Source organism: Micropterus salmoides, unplaced genomic scaffold (genome assembly GCF_014851395.1).
Source record: "Micropterus salmoides isolate LMB-PRFRI ecotype aquatic unplaced genomic scaffold, ASM1485139v1 Ms_hic_scaffold_7, whole genome shotgun sequence".
In the NCBI taxonomy this organism is placed as follows: domain Eukaryota; kingdom Metazoa; phylum Chordata; class Actinopteri; order Centrarchiformes; family Centrarchidae; genus Micropterus; species Micropterus salmoides.
In genome coordinates this window covers 10,714,081-10,728,166 of record NW_024044459.1, presented here as the reverse complement: position 1 = coordinate 10,728,166, position 14,086 = coordinate 10,714,081, and the positions used below count along the sequence as shown (strand labels likewise).

The 14,086-nt window shown below is 40.2% G+C and overlaps 1 protein-coding gene across 1 annotated transcript; it reads right to left on the bottom strand.

Moving 5' to 3' along the window:
* Positions 1-3,297: 3,297 nt before the first annotated feature.
* LOC119891695 (C-C motif chemokine 21-like) lies at positions 3,298-13,394 on the bottom strand. The gene is made up of 7 exons (XM_038703517.1): positions 13,239-13,394; positions 12,800-12,914; positions 12,500-12,605; positions 5,973-6,111; positions 4,298-4,424; positions 4,072-4,186; positions 3,298-3,730 (listed from the first exon to the last, which is right to left on the bottom strand). Exons 1-7 carry the CDS (start codon positions 13,297-13,299, stop codon positions 3,698-3,700), a joined length of 696 nt encoding a protein of 231 aa, XP_038559445.1. The 5' UTR covers positions 13,300-13,394; the 3' UTR covers positions 3,298-3,697.
* Between the last annotated feature and the right edge of the window lie 692 nt (positions 13,395-14,086).

Below are 14,086 nucleotides of genomic sequence, written 5' to 3'. Positions count from 1 at the left end.
GCTTATAGTTAGGGCTGGCTCAGGTGAGTCCTGAACCATCCCTTAGTTATGCTGCTATAGGCCTAGACTGCCGGGGGATTTCCCATGATGCACTGAGCTCCTCTCTCCTCTACTTCCTCTCCCTCTGTATGCAACCTCATCCCATTATTGCATGTTACTAACACAACTTCTCCCCTTTCTGGTAGTCTTGTGCTTTCTCGTCCCTCTCCTCTCTCCTCCTATCACTTCCTGCAGGTTTTCTGGCTCTGGAGCTGTGGAGTCTGGATCTGTGGCTGCGGGTCACCTGCTGCCCCCGTGTTCCTGCTCGACACCCTCTGCTGCAACGACTACTGTTACTAGTCCTATTGTTATTATTGTTATTATAATCATTAACATTACGACTGTTACCATTAACACTACTATAAATATCTGTACCATTTTTCATTTAGTCTATAGCAACATCACCTTGTCTGTACCTCTGTGTGTGTATATTGTGTAGGCTGCCTCCCTCCCCTCTCTCTCTCCTTCCATCCCTCTCTTTTTCTCTCTGTTCCTCTCCTGCCCTCTCCCTCTCTCTCTCTCTCTCTCTCTCTCTCTCTCCTCCTTCACCCCAACCGGTCGAGGCAGATGGCCGCCCACCCTGAGCCATGGTTCTGCTCGAGGTTTCTGCCTCTTAAAAGGAAGTTTTTCCTTGCCTCTGTCGCCTAGTGCTTGCTCTTGGTGGGAACTGTTGGGCTTCTGTAAATAACATCAAAGAGTACGGTCTAGACCTGCTCTTTTATGAAAAGCGCTGTGAGATAACTGTTGTTGTGATTTGACACTATATAAATAAAATTGAATTGAATTGAATTGAAATGTCGATAATATTTATATTTAGTGAGCGTCTGATTACAACTAACACACCTTTTGTTTTGTCATCTGCTGAAGATGAAGCTACAACTTCATATTTGGAGTTACTAAAACTGTTCACAGACTCCTTTATCAGATGTGATTCCTGAATCAGTGCTATATCAATATGTTTGCTGTGTAAAATATCAGTATACTAATAATAAGAATTATGCTTATTGGCTGTTTATATATTTAGGTCATACATGTCCACGTCAATATAAAAGTAGTATTTAGACCTACTTATCTTATTTAACTTCAAAAGAATATCTCTGTTCATAGCCTAAATTAGTTCGTTTGAACGTCATTTATTATCCAGTCCAAAATAATATTGGCCTAATAGAATAAATAAAAAAACACGTTCAAAAAAACAGTAGAAGAAACATCCGGATATCGAGTTTAGGGGCAGCAAAACAAGGAAAAGAAAGAAAAGGGCATCAGCCTACTTAGCAAGTTCACTGCTGTCCTGAGGGAGGGAACTGATCGTCTCTAACCCAACTGCCCCCATCATCCGCGCGCAGCAAATGGTCCAGATTGGGACTGTGCACTTTTGAACAGCATGACTTCTTTAAAGATGGTTACCTTGAGAGTTGCTGGATGAAGTAGAAAATTAGCGATGCCCTTTTTTGTCAGCCTGTTGCGGATCTCACCGAGGGCCTTCGTCCTGTGTGCCGTCTGTTTGCTGTAATCCACAAAAAAACGCAGCTCTTTACCCGCACACATGATTGGTTTCCCCCGTCGGGCTTCTCTCAGTATCGCCACTCTCTACTACAGTATGTACACACCGACTCAACATTAATCTTAGTGACCTCCGATTGGCATAACCGGGAGTCATTACCGCCGACGTGAATAACAATCTTACTGTATTTACGTTTATCCTTAGCCAGCAGTTTCAAATAAGACTCAATGATGCACTTAACTATGGCCGCTGGCTTCGCTAACTTCACGTTTCTCAAAATGGAGCTGCCGGGCTCAAATATATAATATATAATGTATCAAATAAAGCAAAGTTCCTATAAACCAATTGCAATTCAAACAATCTGGCAAAATGATTATAGCTTCATTTCCCCTACAATAGCTTGGGAAACTACTCTTTCTTGGGATACATTCACTTAAGATTTGTATATAGAACTTATTTAACACCCAGAATTAGACATTTGATTAAGTTAGAGTCATCTCCGCTCTGTCAACTGTGTTCACAGGGCAGTATAGGTACTTTTCTTCACATGTTTTGGGAATGCTCTGAAGTACAGTCCTTTTGGTCACAAGTTACTAAATCTTATCTGAAATACTTAGTAAAGAGATTCCTTCCTGTCTCGTATTATGCTTGTGAAATACCACCACATACTCTTTCACTACACCACTGGTGGAAGTTGCTGTTAGATATTCTTACTTTAGAGCTCTCTGAGGGGGGGGGGGGCATGGTAGATCACTCAGTAGTAGGGTAGGGGGGATTAGATAAAGTACAAATTGTGTTAGTTTTGTTTATATTGTCTGTGTGCATGTGTGTGGTTGGGTGTGCTTGTGTAGGTTGAGGTGAGTGAGTGAGGGAATGAGGGTGTGTACATTGTATTTTTGTACATGTATACGCCTTTCTTTTATATTTTTTTCCCCTTTTCTGTCTGTTAATATGGAACCAAATAAAAAATTGTTCACGAAAAAAAAAAACTTTGCACATGTAGGCTTACCGATACACACATTGGATATCATATTTTATTTTCGATTGTATAAAGTGTGTATATTTTATATCTGATTCTGATTTGTTCATAGATTCTAACTTTATTGTATTGTATTCTTTCTTTTACTCTTTGCCCTACATTCCCCTGTGCTGCTGTTCCAACTTAAATTTCCCCTACGGGAAATAAAGGAACATATTATCTTTTTTTTCTTATCTTATCTAATGGGTGTGCCATTCTTTTTGCAGGTATTTGGTTGTAAACCAAAGTTTGGACAAAGTAAAAGGGCAATAGCATGGCTAGACCATAAAAAAATCTTCAATGTTGAAAAAACAGATGCACGAAAACAGCATACAAAAAAGAATTTCCCGAAGTGTCATGTGGGGTGTGTTCCCAGCATGCATGTTAGGATAGGGAGCAGTTGTTTGTTCATGTAGTTCTATTGTATTATTGTCCTCTTCTGAATAAATGGATCTGAGGTCCTGTTATGAGAACTGAATGCATGATAGAATCTAAAATCTAGAGTTATGTCATACAACCTTTAATCCACACATGTGGCTATTATGTTGATGTTTGGTTCCTCATGTGTGGACAGCTGAACAAAACAGAAGCAGTGGTAGGAACTACGTGGGCTGAGGATTATATTTAGCCATTTAGTCATTTTTTCTAAACAAGAAAAACTATAAGAACGTCTCCAGGCCTCATTTTTGCTCCAACAGAGTGAAGAGTAGTCATTGAATAAGAAAGACAGACTTGATCAGGGTGTGAAAAAACAACGGCTTTATTTTGAATGAGGTCACCCATCAAAGAAATGAATACAACAAACTGCCTGAGTTGTTCAGTTGTTTGGAGTTACACACTCTTACCAAACATTCACATTTTAAACTTTGATATTTCGCCCACAATCCTTGATCTCCTAAAACATAAATGCCACAAAAAAATATCCTTCAAAGTGTTTCATTTTCATTCAGACCCAAACATCACTTTATAAAATAAGATAGAAAAATAAAGAAATCGCTCTTTAATAACAGGAGGAATCAATAAAACTTAATCATTTGCGCCTATTAGTTCGTTGGTTTGATCCGCCTTGTCCCCTTCCTGACTTGCAGCGGTCCACTCTCTTGTTGTTGCTGAAGGGGTCACAAGTCCCTCTAAGTTTACTCAGGCGTCACTCCAGCGCAGCGTTTACCCTGTGGACACACAAATATTTAGAAACGAAAGCCAGCAATTTCATCACTGTTTTCAAACTGAAGCTCCAGTGCTTTTACTAGAAATCTTGCTTGTGAATTGCTTTACAGAAAAAAAGAAAAGAAAGAAAGTTCCTTATAAAAGTAAAAGCACATGGATCAACGGCAAGGCGTAAGATGGATAAAAAAAAATAGAAGTGTTGCATCACAGGGAGCTGTTTCCCATCTGTTTCCAGTCTTTATGCCAAGCTAAGCTAATCGACTTCTGGCTCCAGCTCCATATTTAGCACACAGACAAAAATGGGACCTTATGAAGTGCTGCATATCATCTTAAGACATGATACCTTGTAGTTGTGTTTCTTGCAGTATTTCTTCAGGATATCCACATGCTTCACCACTTCCTGGATCCACGGTTCGTTGTCGGGCACGCAGAGTTTCTTGCCATTTCTGGTCACCAAACTGCAAAAACAAGATACGATCCAGATCAGGGTGAGAACGAGATAACTTGCAAAGAATTGTGTTTGTACAGTCCCATTTACTGGTTAGATACAGCGCACCACCTCAACTTACATCATGGCATTGACAGGACAGCCCTGCCCCTTGATCTGTTGACGGTAGTCTGCAAAAGCCTTTTTGTCCATCGGGTTGGTGGGTTTGACCGACAAGCAGCAGTCCATGGGTATCTGCGCCCATGTCACTATAAGAGAGAGATGATCAGATCAGTTCAGCATAAACTGACACTGCCATATCCTGACATATCCCCACAATGTGACCAAATACACGGTTTCCATGTGGCGCTGCCGCCCTCCTCAAAGCTTTGAAGCTCCAGCAGAGGAAGTTTAGGCGTACTGAGCATGTGGGTGCACAGTGTAGAGGAGGAGAATTCGGTAGTGGTTTGAGAAGTTTTGAGACATGTCAGTATTGAAATCCCTTGTAAGCAATATAAAACAACTACAGTTTATCTTCGTGTAGAGGGACATAACAACACCTTTTATGGCTTCAGAGAGTTAGGATTTGATCACATTAAATACAGGAAAAGCTAAATAAAGTGTGTAATAAGTCACTACCAATCCTCTAAATGCAATTCAAAACTACTGTTAAACAGAAGTTCTTTTGTTAATGAGGTTGCATGAGGCTGTTCTGAATGTGTGTGGGCGAATGATGGGGTGTGGCATGCTGGCACTTTCCAGCCCATCAAACATTTGAGCCGCTAGGCTTTTATAGCAGGAACACAGGATGGACATCTGGTTAAAACTTGTCAAAAAGTGTAACAGGTGACATGAGATTTATTTGGAGTAGCTCCTGAGACAAGGCTGACCCAGTGTCTCCTTTTGTGCTCGGGAAAAAAAAGATGTAACTGCTGCAGTCAAATAAAGTGTACTTATCCCACAAGAGGAAATTCATGGAGCAAATCGGTGGTCAAGAGCTTTGCTCAAGGGAAACTTATCATCATTCGCAGGATGTAGTGACGTCGTCTATGACTGACAAGTGCAGGATGCAGGCACATCACAACAAAACACTCCCACACATGCTTTGAGTTGTCACTGTTCCAGCGGTTAACCTTAAACTTTCATCTATTAAGTATGAGCTGAGCAGAGGGGAATACCGGCAGCACACCCCGCATGAAGAAATCTCTCTCTCACCACAGTATTTGCTCTGCTACTTTGCACTGATAAATAACATTCAGATATGACAAAACGGCATTATACAATTTTCCTGCTGTGCTGCATACTATTACAGCATTAATTAACTACTATTCAGGTTATTTGACTTAATATGTACTTTATCTTATGTACTTTAACTCTATTTGCTGTTGCTCTGTTTCTTCTACTGCTATGGCTACTTTTGTCTGCTGTGCCAGGCACCTATTGCATGTCTGGGTTCTTGTTTTTTTTTTCTCTTTTGTCCTCTTAAAGGTTTTTTTTTCTTTGGATATTTCCTTATTTGGATTAAGAGTCTAATGAAAGAGGGTGTCACGTGCCTCTTGGACACAATTTTGGACTAGAGAAATATTAACAACACCAGTCAAAAAGTCAAAAAATGTCCTCTTTTCGCTGCTCACTTTGCAAACCACTGCTTCCCTTTGGAGTCGTTCCAGTTGTGTTTGTTCAGATAAATTTCAGCTCAAAAACATTGGTTTGGCAGTGACTCATTTTACTCTATGCTTTAGGAAGATGGAAGATAAAAGCATTACTGTTAGAGTCTGATGATTAGCTGAGGAGGATGCCTGAAAAAAAAAACTCACCTGTGCAGCAACAGGTGATGAAGAGGATGCAGAAGAAGAGCTTGGCGTCACCCCACGGAGCCATGTCTGGTCGCTGAGCTGGTGAGGTTGTCTCTTTTGTCTTTCTGGAAGCTGCCTGCTGTTGAGCCTGTTCTTCCTTTCAACACCTACAGTGGCAAAGGAAGTGAGGTGACTGCCTCTGGTCTGGCAGGTCTTATATACAGTGTCCACTTAGTTTCACTTTTCCTTTCTTTCCTCCTCCCCTGCCCCCCCCCCCCCAATTGAAAAACCGCTCATGTCCACCACAAGCAAACCCGTCAAAACATTCTTCTTGACCTTTTCGTTCACATCTTCGACTTGTTTTTCAGTTCCTTGCACTATTCAGACTACACTTCTCTTCTAAGGTAAGAGGAACAGTTTGTCGCACTTTGAGTCAGGCAACATCCAGTCACAGGCGCACTTCTCTAATCTCTGAACAAACACCAACAGTTAGTGATTTAACTCTCAGATAATCACTGATCAACATTCACACTTCAATGGAAGGAGAGAAACAAAAACATACTCATTATTAAGGCACATGGTCTGGCTTGCACTGTGCAACTCTGCATTGTAGAAAAGCCTTAACATAAACATGACCTCATTTTTATGTGCCCCTCGGGAGCAGTTTGGAATATTTATGGCTTCCAGTGTAAGTACATTTTAAGAAAAAAAAACCTAGTCCCCTTCTTACTGTTGGGAAAGTGTTTAAATCTTGTTTTATGATAAAAAACTGTTCAGTGCTACATTTCCCATGGTTGTTTGCTTTTTTGGATGTCATATGGAAAAGCTATCATAATCATCTTCAGACTAAAAAAAAATAAAAAAAATTTAGAGCAGCATCAAGCATCTAGCAGAACAATTAAAGTTACAACCAAAGTATCAATTCCACTTGTTCTACAATATATGGAACTAAACTAATACGGGCTCAGTTCTTTGGAAAATCTGGTTCTCCTTTCACTTTTCAGCTTGTCAACTGAACTCACCATAGTGATGGTGGTATTTCATTTTCCCCAGTGGTTAGACAAAATTGAATTTGGCAACTCTTAACCTCAATAGTTCTTATAACATCCAAAAGGTGGCTCCATTTAAACAAAAAGTGATCCCTGCACAATAATCTGCACATTGGTGATGGTTTCTGTCTCCATAATGTCAACCGGTCAATGAAGTGGCTTGCTCATTATTTATCCAATGGATTTTGGGAATGTCATGGCCATGAAGGATTACAATTTATGCAGGAATACTTAAATATACTTTAATATCACATGTATGTTCTACTAATTTGCAACAGAAAATACATCCAAAGAGAAAGATGTCACCTGAATTATGTTTTTTTTCATCAAACTAATGACGAAACATTTTTAATGAAAGCACCTCTCAAGTCGCAGAGTGTTCCCATGTCCGCACAATGTTCACCAACAACATACTTTATTTGTATTTGTATTGATTCAATATACAATATACGCTCGTTGTGACCAAAGCATAATTTCTCTTTTTGTGGTTGTATTTAGGCACTCACAGCACTTAAATGTTAAAATATTGAAAGGCAAACTTAATCATAGCATGACAGTGAGTACAGCAGTGTTAATCATGATTGCTCTCTTTCTCTCACAGCATCGATAAAGTGAGGGACTGTATGAAAATTATTAGGAAAGGATGGGGGTCAGAAAATACGTACGTTTTTGGGTGAGCACGAAAGGGTCTTTTATTGTTTTTCCCCAGATTTATATTTCATCTCAAAATATTGATGGTGATTTCTGAAGTCAGGGGGAGAGACCAGACATATTAATTACGCTGGGGATGTCACAGTTCAGTCATGACTTGGGGTAAGTTTTTTGTTTTCTTTGTGTCTGGGTATTTCCTTCCCTTTTTCTGTTGTCGTGTTTGTCTTTGTTTGTGTAAATGGGAGTGGCTATCTCTCTAGCACCTTAATTTCCTCCACACCTGCTGGTTATTGTCTTGTCACCACAGATGAAAAGCCCCTGGTTTCCCGACAGCCAGTGTTAGGTTGTTTTACTCCTGCTGCGGTAATGTTGTTTGGCCACCTAGTACTATTGAGCTTCTAGTGTTTCTTGGTGCCTTTTTGGAATTGTGAGCAAATTCCTTGTGTTTATTCATAGTGCTTCAGAACTGCGTGCCTTTCTCTGTCTCAGCCGCACCACACTACCTCACTTCAAGACAGCTGCCACCACCATTACTCTGCCTGCCAACTACCAGCTATTACTCTGCCACACTTCTTACCCCTATCTACTACTCTAAGTTTGTGAATGAACTCCTTTGTTACATTTTAAGAAAGAGTCTGTGCCCGCTCTTGGGCCTGTCTATAACTAAACAAAAGGGTGGAGAGTCTTGCTTTTTTTGATAATTTAATTGTGGTGTGATCTTTGTGGCCCAGTTCACGCCACTGTGTGCAGCATGACACTAACACTGCCAGTACGATTAAAATTCTTGCCAAAGAAAGACACTTGGCTAAATATAGAAAAAAGATTCTGTAACAATTATACAACTGTACAACAAGTCTATTATGCAACTGTGGTGCAAAGATTTAAGTGCAGTATTTGCATCAGTTTATCATCCAGTAATCACTAAAAAGACATAAAAAAGACACTGCACCCTTAGCAGAAAACTTGACAAATGATTGCTATAATAAGAGCACATAAGATGTTGTCATCACAAATATATACCCTCTAGGTCTGTTGTGCTTTTTATTTGCATAGTTCTGTGAGCAGAAATAAATCATCAAAACCCAATATAAAAACATGCACTTGCATTATTACACAATGTTACTGTACTTGCTTTGTTTATTTACTACCATGTGAAAGACAACACCTCTCTGGAAAAGACTTGATTCCAGTGAAACTGTTACCAGCACTTTCTCTTCCCCACTTACTGGATTGAGGAAGTGTCAACAGTCCAGCTGTGGTCTCTCTGTGTTGACATAAAATGAACCAATATTTAATTTATTTAAGATTAACCTCTATATCGGCCTTATTGCATCATCAGGCACAATATTTAACTGTGTGCTCAGTCATACATTGTAAGTGCCAATGGAGCATTTACAGAGAAAGTTTCGTTTTCTTGAAAATCCCTAGTTGGCAGTTTGCCTAATCTGTCTTCACACTTTTGGACTTTCCCTGCTGAAGCACTTACAGGAAAATAAAAAAAGCTGATGGGCCTGAAGTATTGCCTGCGGAGGACAATTTGGCAGGATCTCAGACACATGTACTTGTCCAAGGGCAGTATGCAGCCAGGTGGCGTAGGAGTGGGTATGTCATTGCATATCAGCATCCTAGACTGAAAGGAAAGGACATGTTTTACCTTTCATGCGGTGCCTTTGAAAAAAACATTCAATAAAACATTTTTTGTTACGCCCTGCGACCGTGTACGCAGGATGAGCGGATGACAATGGATGGATGGATGGACAATTTTTGTCTACAATAATCACTGTGTTAACATGCCCGTTTCTTGATTAAATGGGAGGCAGAAGCACTATGCTAGTTCCACGTAGAGATGTAAAAAACCATGCAATAAAAGTAATAATAGCAATAACGATAGCAATAGTAATGTTAATAATAACAGGTCTAACTAACTAAGGTAAAACTACTCTTGCTTGAAAAAAAACTTATTTGTTTTTTACTTATTTTTGGGTGCTCGTGGTTGGGTGGTGACCTAATGGAACCCACATGCACTGTGGGAAAATCCACAGGATGCTCTAGGACACTTGGAGCCTTGTTCTTTGACCTTGAGGATAACAGCGCCCTGTTATGAAAAGGTCAAATGAAGTTGAACAGACTTCCTGTTCTCAAACAGAGGTCCAGCTTTCAGTAAAAGCTTATTCTCATAAATGTTAGGAATTAAAACTGATTGTTCCTGATCACTAACAATATGTAAAAATATGTACATCCCTGAATACTGAATCTTAATGGGCAATTCCCAAGTGAAAAAGTATCACGGGAAACGAAAGAGAAAACAGCAAATATTGGCTTTAGAGAACACATGAACAGAGACTAAACACCAGCAAATGACGTAAACAGGCTTCAACTGCTTTGACATCTCTTATGTCAAATTTTGAAAGAAAGGCAAGCAAACAGAGAAACTCATTCATTCAAAAATAAAGGCAAAGACAGAAACTCGTGCACAACACAGTGAATGTGAAACACAAGTTTCCATTAAAAACAAGCAATTTAATAAGATTCACCACGTTTTAATGGTGCTGGAAAATGAGCTAAACAATCTCAGCTCAAGATCCTGACAAGTGAGGGAACTTGATCTGCTGTTGTCGACACGTGTGATGGCCGAAAGCTCCAGAACAAGCAAGTGAACCTTGAGATTATTTTGTCAAATGTTTATTTTACTTTTAACGTACCCGGTTCCTACAGTATAGTTAGTGGAGCTACAGTATTTCCTACAGTGTTAGTTCATCCTAGCAATAGCTTATTGGCATCAGCTGCTTCTTTCATGCTTCACCATTTATCAGTGGCTCATATCAGCAGCATGACACTTTTCACTATTACTCTGTTTCTGCTGCGGGCAGTCTATGACACCCAACCACAGTGAACTACCATATGGGGAAGGAGGGAAGACCGACTGTGCGAGCTCTGTGAAAAGAAGGGAAGTATGGCCCACATCCTGTCGGGTTGCAAGGCAGCACTGACCCAAGGAAAATACAGACAAGGTACTAACCATGCTCGCGGCCACCTTGGAGCAGGAGGAACTGGAACGTTCATTTGACAAAACAATCTCTTGGAGCAGGAGAGAAGAAGAAAACATCAAGCCAGAGCAATGCCAATGCCTGCCATCTCCTTTGTCAAGGAAGGTGCCAGGCCTTCATCCCTGAGCACAGCAAAGCCGAACCTCAGCCCAAGGATGGGAGCTGAGAGTGGACCTGGGAAGAAAGCTCCAGTTCCCCAAAGTGATTATTTTGACGACCCTGAGTCATCAGAGAGGAAACTGCTCAATATGTTTGGAGTCTCTTGATAACCCTGAGATTGAGAAGAAGTGTAAGGAGATCTACAGCTCATGGATTGGGGGAGGCAGCAGAAAGCGCCTCCTGCTGGTTAAGGAATCAGAGGGAGCTGGTGATCTGGAAGCTGGGAGCAGACAGGCAGTAATTTGGCCACCACTGCCGACCTGCAAACTGGAGAGTGTTGCAGTTAAGGGTCAAAACACTTGAGGAAGGTTGGGTAACGTCTGACGACATCAACTCCTGGCACTTGTCTATGCATGATGGAGGGAGAAGCATCGCAGCATGTAACAAGCCTGTTGGGGTGGCGATGGGACAGTGGATAACACACATGCCTTTTAGTGTGGGAGACTTGGGTTTCACTGCGACACATCCTAGAAACGGTCCCCTGAGCAAGAAACTTAACCCCTAGCTGCTTCAGAGGCGTGCGAGCTCTGACATACATAGCAGTTTTTGAGTTGCTTTGGATAAAACCGTCAGCTAAATGAGTAAATGTAATTGACGATGCTTATGCCAACACCATTGGGTGTAACCCTCCACAACCTAACTCTCCTCCTTCTGTGCTTTTTTTTTTGCTTTGTTGACTTCAAAAGGATTCAATGTTCATAACTGAACAACCATTTTAACCTTTTTAATCCTTTTCTTTGACAGCCTTTATTTGTTCATTTATTGATTGTATTTGTTTTTATCATGTGTTATTCTGGGCATTGTATTCTGTTATATTTTTTTATGCTGGACCTCTATTTATTTATTCGCAAGGTCAATAATTCTTTTTCACAGATAAAATTGCGAAAATGAGTTTAATAAAGAAGCATATGTTTTGCCAAGATTATGTCATATGAAGTGTTTCAGTTTAAATGAGAGACAGAAGTTACGAAATAATGTCAAACTTTATTTTAAAATAGCTCTCAACAACAGTTTTGATATGCACGTCTCATCTCAACAGTCTGTACAAGTTATCACTTGCTGTAAATTCACTGACATTTTAGAACATGACCATAAAACAAAAAAAACAGGAGGGTTTCACTGTCACCGTTAGTTTCACCCTTTAGGCAAGTCAAGGCAAATGTTTCTGTTTCTATAGTACATTTCACTCATAGAGAATATAAAAGGGAAAAAGAGAAAGAGCCATTCACAACTGCTCTGTCACAAAGGGATTGAGTTTTACACCTGTCACCCCAAATGGGAAGAAACATTCACAGAACTGTACATTTAGCTACTGCCTGATTCACTGGCACGAAGACTCATGCGATGTATCATCATAAATATGATGAATTGATGAGTCCTCTGTGGTCTGATCTTCTCAAACTGTTTTGATCTTCTACAGTAAAACATTCTGAGACTCAGTCCTTCTTGATCTTGAATCTTCAGCCATCTTTCAGTCCACTCCTCTTTACACCTGCAGAAGAAGGAAGTGCAGTGATAAGTGCATGATTTGGGACTGATTTCCACTTTACTGAAAGGTGTACACTTTTTAGGTGTATATGAAGCTCAGCATCCCAAAAAGGGGGAAATGCAATGTTATTTTAAATATAATTTACCTGATTTATTGAAGTCTTTGTTTTTTCTTTTCCAGATAATCAATGTGACTTTGCACCCATGATTGGTCGGCGGGGTGGGAGACACACAGTGTCTTTCCAGCCTTTGTAATAAACCTGAAAAGGAGGATGAGAGACAGAGAAGTGAGATTAGGCTGTAGACAACAACGCATTCATCCACTTTCATTAACCTTACTGAATTAGGATACAGCAAAAATAAGATCAAGAAACTGCTGTGACAATTCAGCAAAGGATCTGAAAAATAACTTTCCTTTGCCTAATCCATATTTGTATGTATTGTTGACACTTACGCAGTGGCGCTGATTTCGCATCCTTTCCCAGCACCCTGAATGGTGTAGCTTACAAGGATGTGGAGCGGCAGACGCTTCTCACTGACCTTCAGACAGCAGTCCACCACAATCTGAGCTGCAGGGAGATAAACAAATTGATCAGGCAGAGCAGTACATGGAGAATGAGAGGATAAAATAAACAGACAGTTGGATTTATCTACGAAACTCTATGAAAGGTCACCTGCAGTTTCTTCCTCAAAACTGAATCCTTTGGTCATTGTGCATGTCATGCATTTTTTTTTGTACACTCTCTACATGTGCAACAAAAAGTTTACATTTAAAATCTGGTTTGCTTTGAGAGTTTCAAACTGAAAAATCAAATGCACCATAGACATGCACCGAATGTTTTCTGAAGTATGAATCTCTTGTACTGCTAATGCAATGCAAGTACATCTCTTACCAGACGCAAACCCAACACAGATGAAACCCAGCAGGAGCAGAGCTGTAACTCGTGAGGCCATGTCTCTGTTTCTTTGCAGGTCTGAGCTCAGGTTGACTGCTTCAGTGAGTCCCTTCAGGAGTGTGAAGGTGTTGCTGTCAGGAGGTGAGCTGCAGGTGCATTTATAGCTGAGTAAGAGAAAGTGAAACTTGTTTCCATTGACTGGAAGTGGGAAAAAGTTGGCACCAGACTCGCACGTGCCCATCATTGACCTCTTCACTCCTCCTCTCTCTTTTGTCTCCTGCCAAAATCCTCCCGTAAGTCTTTTTATCAGGGCATGGAAATACCTTCCACGCTTCATAAAATCCAATCCAAGCAATAAAATGAGCAATGTTTTATGTTTTACTGTGCATTCGCTGCAAATATTTTATGCCGGTATTCAAAATCTTTGCATTTCACTATTTTTGCAATCAAATTGCAAGGATTCTGTTTCCTTCAAAATAATACACTTGTCAATGAAAATGAGCATTACAGTTTATTTGATGCATAATTCCCTGCTAGAGCAGGATAAAGAAGTAAAGTAACTAACTGAAAAACAATGTTCAGGGACTATATATAATACGTAACCTAGTGTGTGCAATTACATGGTATGTATGTGAGACACAGCACTCGACAAAGGTGGAAAAACTTTGTTGATAACAATCCAACTATGTTAAATGAGTCACATTTGAAAGTGAAGCACTTAATGAGTTGAAGTGTCAGTTTAAGTGTCGGCACTTAAAAGGATCTGAAGTGTCAAATGAAGTGAAGTCACTGACAGAAAGTTAACATTCAGCTGAACAGTAAAAAATAAAAGTAATTGAACTGAA